General features: G+C 44.2%; 1 protein-coding gene across 1 annotated transcript; it reads left to right on the forward strand.

The window, feature by feature from the left end:
- Positions 1-2266: 2266 nt before the first annotated feature.
- Positions 2267-4838, forward strand: LOC307102253 (lysozyme C, milk isozyme-like; the record flags this gene model as incomplete). Its single annotated transcript, XM_079775747.1, has 4 exons — positions 2267-2405; positions 3559-3720; positions 4341-4419; positions 4772-4838. The coding sequence occupies 4 exons, from the start codon at positions 2267-2269 to the stop codon at positions 4836-4838; spliced, it is 447 nt and encodes a 148-aa protein (XP_079631873.1).
- Between the last annotated feature and the right edge of the window lie 2003 nt (positions 4839-6841).

The raw sequence follows: 6841 nt of genomic DNA on the forward strand, positions 1-6841 counted from the left end.
ATATTAAACTGATACTACAGAAATAAAGGGTCACCCGACTGATGTGGCTCAGTGGTTGAACATCAACCTATGAACCAGGAGGTCAGGTTTGATTCTGGTCAGGGCACATGCCCTGGTTGCAGGCTTGATCCCCAGTAGGGGGCTTGCAGGAGGCAGCTGATCAATGATTCTCTCTCATTGATGTTTCTCTCCCTCTCCCTTGCTCTCTGAAATCAATAAAAATATATTTTTAAATAAAGAAAGAATCATGAGAAACTACTATGAATAATTACATACCAGCAAATTAAATAACCTAGAAGAAGTAGATAAATTTCTAGAAACACATAACTACCAAATCTGAATCATGAAAAAATAGAAAATCTGAACATACCAATAATAAGTAAAAAGATGGATCATTAACCAAAAACCTCCCAACAAAGAAAAACCCAGGACCAGATGTATTGAAGAGAAACGCTACCAATCATTCAAGAAAAGTTAATGCCAATTCTCAAATTGTTCCTAAATCGAACCCTCCTAAACTTTTTTGATGAGGCCAGCATTACCCTGATAACAGAGCTAGATAAGAATATTACAAGAAAACTACAGGCCAGTATTCTTAACAAATATAGATGTAAAAATGCTCAGCGAAATACTAGCAAAACAAATCAAACAGCACATTAAAAAGATAATACATGCCAGGCTGTTGGTGTTTCTCTCTCTCTCTCTCTCTCTCTCTCTCTCTCTCTCTCTCTCTCCCTTCCTCTCTGAAATCAATAAAAAATTGTAGAGCATACACTACAATCAAGCGGAAATTATTCCTAGGATAAAGGATGGTCCAAGCAATGAAAAGCCATCTATCTATAAACACAAATTGTGTGATTTCTCCTTATATTTGCTAGTACCCAAGCTTTTTGGTCATTTATCTGCACCCTCCAAGAGTTATTTCAGATCTTCCTAAAATTTATTTTGCAATGAATGAATTTATTTAACTTTCTCCCCTAAAGCTCAAAATTATCAGGAATCATAGAGATTTTTATGTATTTTCATTTAGCTCCAGGCCCTATATTTAAGAATATTAATAATCTAGACTGGAAGAAGCAAGAGATGAAGAAACTCTTGTCAGACAAGAAATGGAGGCTAAAAATAAATACTTGGGATGGGAGCGTGGTGGTATTCTTTAGGGACATGGAGATGGATGTTGGAAGTACTCTGGGAAGTGACTAAAAGAGTTTTCTCCTGCCCTAATCGGTTTGGCTCAGTGGATAGAGCGTGGCCCGCGGACTCAAGGGCCCCAGGTTCGATTCTGGTCAAGGGCACATGACCAGGCCGGCAGGGGAGGGCAGTTAGGGACAACCAGGGGAGGGCAATTGGGGGCGACCAGGCCTGCAGAGGACGGAAGTTGGGAGCGAGATCAGGACAGCAGGGGAAAGCAGTTGGGGGCGACCAGGCCTTCAGGGAAGGACATTGGGGTGAGATCAGACCAGCAGGGGAGGGCAGTTGGGAACAACCAGGCCAGCAGGGGAGGGCAGTTGGGGGCGATCGGGCCAGCTGGGAGTGACCAAGCCAGCAGGGGAGCAGTTAGGCATCAATCAGGCCTGCAGGGGAGTGGTTGGGGGGCAATTAGGCTGGCAGGCAGAAGCGGTTAGGGACAATCAGGCAAGCAGGTGAGCAGTTAGGAACCAGCAGTACCGGATTGTGAGAGGGATGTCCGACTGCTGGCCCGACCCCTAAACCAGCAGTCAGACATCCCCCAAGAGGCCCCAGATTGGAGAGGGTGTAGGCTGGACTGAGGGATAACGCCCCCGCCCCCCCCAGTGTGCAAAAATTTTGTGCACCAGGCCTCTAGTGTGATATAAATGACAGAGAATTCAAAATTGCAACAAGATGCGAAACAATACAGACAGGCAAAGTTCCACAAAGCATATAGGACAACCTCCTTTGGGGACATTCCAACAAAGCATAAGCCTTGAAAATCACACTTCTTTCTCTTACCATCCCCTTCTTTCCCCATTCCACCCCACCCCCTACCCCGATGCACTGGCCCAAATCTAGGACTGCCTGCTTCATCACTGAGACTTTATTCCTGGAACCATTCTTGGTTACATCCCCTTCCTTGAAATTTACACTGGCAAGACCAGCTTGGGGAACTAGCCTTGGGCAGCCAAGTCCTTCTTCCTGGCACAGATGCCAGCACAACTGTTCACTCAGAGACACCTTTGTGTCCACAGGGTATAAGAGACAAGCGTGTCCTGGACATAGCAGTTCTCGGATTGCACTAGCTGCAAAAATGAGGGCAATTCTGATCATCTCTCTCTTCAGCTGCTTCTTTGCAGCTTACAATGCCAAAGTCTTCTCCAAGTGTGAGCTGGCCCGCCAGCTGAAGGCTCATGGAATGGATGGCTTCCATGGCTACAGCTTGGCAAACTGTGAGTATGAACTACTCATCCATCCTTTCTGTCTCTGCTCAAAGCGGCCTTCTTCCCCAACCCAGCAAACTTTCCCCAAACCAGCTTTCTCCACTCCCCTGTCCATTCTTGTCTCTATCTCCTCTGCCTTGTAATTCCTATTTGGTTCTCCTTTTCTCTCTTTCCACCAGGAGTTATCCTGTCACAGATTTTCTTTTGCTTCTCCCCCAAATCACCTTCCCACCCAATGGCTTGGAATATTTCCTTGGACATATGCAAAACCTAACCTACCTCCTTTTAGTTTTGCGGCCATCATCTTTGCTTTCACCTACATTCTTTTTAGTCCAGGTCATTGTAGCACAATAGGTGTTGCCTCCCACCCTCTCCTCTGCCAAAAATAACCTACATCGGCTAAGTTTGTCTAAGGTTGTTCTACTAGTGTCGCAAGGGAGTTAGATGAAAAGGACTGAGAGTCATCTATCACATTGGTAGGTACACATGAAACTATTTTAACTTATCTTGAATATCTTCATTTTTCTCCATGCCAAACCTTCTCTTTCTTATTACCCCCAAAGATAGTTTGTCTAGAATTCCTTCCTAGGATTCTCCTCCACTACCTCTCCACCTCTTCTCTTGCATATACCTTGGGATACAGAGCAAAAGTGCATATACATGGCAAGAATTGGATATTTGGCTGGAAGGTGAGGCTGGAAAGGTTAGATTGTGGGACAGACTGTGATTAATGATTGGGCATTCCAAATATTTAACAAATTGTTATTACATGCTTACCATGGCCTCATTATTGCTTAATGGGAATACATCTGGATTACAAATGACCTCTAACATTGAGGGTCACATAGTCTTTGCATTTCAGTCTTAACCTTTTGCACTCAGATGTCATGTGTGACAGTTATTGAATGTATCAATAATTTAAAATATAAAAAAATCCAAATAAATAAGTTCGTATGAAAAGTTTTTTATTCTACTGCCGCGCTTTGTAAAATCTGGGGTATTTAAAAAATTAAATCCCGAGTAGAATAAAGGAATCGAGAAAAAAGCAAGCGAGTGCAAAGGGTTAATGGACTTTCCTTTCTGGTAGCTCTAGTAAAGCACAAGTTGAATCTTATTATGGAGATCCCTTTTTTATCCACACCTTTTGCTCTCTCTGACACAGGGGTCTGCATGGCTCAGCATGAGAGTAACTTCAACACCCGGGCTTTTAATGGAAAAAACTCCGATGGCAGTAGTGACTATGGGCTCTTCCAGCTGAACAACAAGTGGTGGTGCAAAGACAACAAGTATCCCTCAGAAAATGCCTGCAACATAATGTGCAGCAGTAAGGACTCTATCCCCTCTGAGGGCTGGGTGGAGTGGGGGCAGATAAAATAAGTGCCAAATTCAATGCACTACTCCCTAACACTTGACCCTCAGCATGCACTGTGGGAGCTGAGTATACAAAATAAAAGGGCCCTAAGTAGTCCTCACACTAAAACAGGATTCCACAGAGACCCTTCTGCTGAAAAGGGGGGAGGGAGATACACTGACCCTTGACTAAGCCTCACCTTCATGAGTCCCCATCTCTCAAGACATGCTACCCCATTCCTGACATGGACACCTCTGCATCACCAATCCACAAACACCTCTGCACGGACACCTCTGCATCACCAATCCACAAACGCACATAGCACTCGGGACACAATAGGCAGATGCCTGAAACAAAGGCTCTCTCTTGTCCATCAAGTCCTGGATGCCCTCTGGAGAGAACAGGGCTCAAAAACAGATTCTTAGCAAAGGCACCAAATCCTGGCAAAATGAAATGCAAACCCCCTGAAGGGCTCCAGAATTAAAGGGTTTTGGAATCTCAAGTTTCCTTTGGGACTCTTCAAAAAATGATTAATTATTAAAACAGGAAAGGGGATTTTTTTTACCTCTGCACTCATCCACTTTTCCTTTCAGAATTTCTGGATGATAACATCAGTGACGACATCAACTGTATCAAGAGGGTTGTGAGAGATCCTAACGGGATGTCTGCTTGGTAAGGAGACTGTGAGGGGCAGAGACCAGCCACTCTGCCAGGGATGGGCCCAGACTGTGTCTAGGATGCTGATGTGAGCAGCATCTCTGTTGTAGGATTTTCCCTGGGCTTTGTAAGGAGTCGAGACTGTTCTCCTGAGGTGAAATGAGGCAGAATAATATTGTGATGTTTTCACCCCAGGTATCACTGCAGCACCCACCCACTTGTGTCTCAGGTGGGCAAGCCTTCAATACCTAGGACTCTTCCACAGCATAAATAGACTCCAGCCTGCAGGCCCTGCATTCCCTCTCCATCGAGCCCTTACAGACTTCTGACTCTGCCTTTGATCTATGTTTTACTTCTCTATCCTTAGGGTGGCCTGGGTAAATCACTGCAAAAATAAGGATTTATCCCAATACCTGGCCGGCTGTCAGCTGTGAGACTGTCCTTGAACATGGCTCCTGGAGAAGGTGGCCCAGACGGCAGGGCAATTCTTCAAGGTCCTAGGATGCTCTGAATGTTCCCCATCTTTGCCTCCAAAATAAAAATTACTGAAATTCAGCTGTCTTTCAAGTAGCATGTTTAAGGGCTGGGTCGTGATGGAGATTTGCTACATGGAAATCCTGTTCTCTCCAAGCCCACCATATCTCATCTGGAAAGATACTTGAGGGAAAATCCTTAGCTGAGAAATGGGTTACCCATCTAAGCGAACTAACAGCTGAATAGAGCATTCTAGATGCCAGCTTCTTTGAAATTCATTTAGTAGAGGCGGCTAATATTATTCTCCATAACCATGAAGGAAAGTTCAAGATAAAACAGAAGAGAATTGTGGGAGAGATTTGGTTTAGACATGGGGAAGAATTGGCAGAACATCAGGATGATTATGTTGGCTAGGGTAAATGATTAAGCTACTATAATAGAGTCCCAAAAATATGGTGCTCTCACAAAACAGTCCAAGATCAGTAGAAAAGCTCCCTTGTCCCACACAAAGACATTCAGAAACCCAGATTCTTTCCCCCTGCATCTCCACCGTACTCTACAGCGGTGCTACTCCAAGTGTGGTCTGTGGACTAGCAGTATGAGCTTCACTTGGGAGCTAGAAATGCAAATTCTTGAGTCCACTGCAGACCTATTGAATCCTAGTTTTAACCTCTGTTTTATTAAACTCCCTGGGTGAGCCAAAACCAGTTTGGCTCAGTGGATAGAGCGTCGGCCTACGTACTGAAGGGTCCCAGGTTCAATTCCGGTCAAGGGCATGTACTTTGGTTGTGGGCACATCCCCTGTGGGGGGTGTGCAGGAGGTGGCTGATCAATGTTTCTCTCTCATTGATGTTTCTAGCTCTCTATCCCTCTTCCTTCCTCTCTGTAAAAAAAAAAATCAATAAAATATATTTTTTAAAAAAACAAAAAACTTCCTGGGTGATTCTTATGCAGAGAAACATTTGAGAAGCACTGCCCTGGATACTGTCTTTACCTACTTGGACAAAGCTGGTTTGAAGGCACTTCCTACTCCGATTTTCAGGAAGAAGAATAAGTGTGGAGAAACACATATGCTATGTTTTAAGGCCTAGAAAAGGCACATGTCCCTTCCATTTATACTCCAAATATAGAATCTAATCACATGCCATTCCTAGCTGCAAGGGCGCCTGGGAAACGTAGTACCTACGTAGGTACTACTTTTGTTCTACTGCAGTGGACAATTAGCAATTTCTGCCATAGTAACTAATAAATCACTTAATAAAGTAAATCATAATCACATTCCAGTAATGTAAGTGTTTCAAACATACAGTCTGACTCATGGGATATAACCATATAAGAGCATTTCTTCGTCCCACCATACCTTTGCATTTATTCTGTGGGGTGGGTTCTTCTCTTGCCTCTGGATTAAAAACTCAGGCAACTACCATGGCTTCTCTAGTCACCCTCAGATCATGAAAGTACACGAACTCTGTCTCAGGAAGCCACCCCTCTTCTCTCCAGCTCTTTTCTTGACCTCTCCCACATCTTTTATAGACTGACAGTGGAATATCAACTAAAGACGCAAAAGTATATTTCTCCAATCTCCTTTTGTAAATATTTGTGGTCTTCCATTTCGCTTTGAAATGTGGCATCTATTGTCTTAAGGCCTCAGCTGAAACTAAAACAAAGAGTTTCCCATTTAATCTCCTGATATAATATCTTTTAACCATTTACAAAGTACCTTTGGAGACTGCTTATTTGGCCACACTCTGCGTTATGGAGAGCAGGACACTGAGGTCTCATTCTCTGATGGCCTCTGCCATGGCCTTGCTGCTCATGCGGCAGGTAGCCAGCTCTCTGAATGCATAGCCCCACTCCTGCTGCTGTTGCTACAACTGCTGGCTGGACTCCATTCCTTGTCCGATTGGCATCACCATGGCTGAGCCCCAGGTGAAGATTCCTAGGTAGGAGAAGAAAGGAACAG

Source organism: Cnephaeus nilssonii (assembly GCF_951640355.1).
Source record: "Cnephaeus nilssonii genome assembly, chromosome: 6".
NCBI lineage: Eukaryota > Metazoa > Chordata > Mammalia > Chiroptera > Vespertilionidae > Cnephaeus > Cnephaeus nilssonii.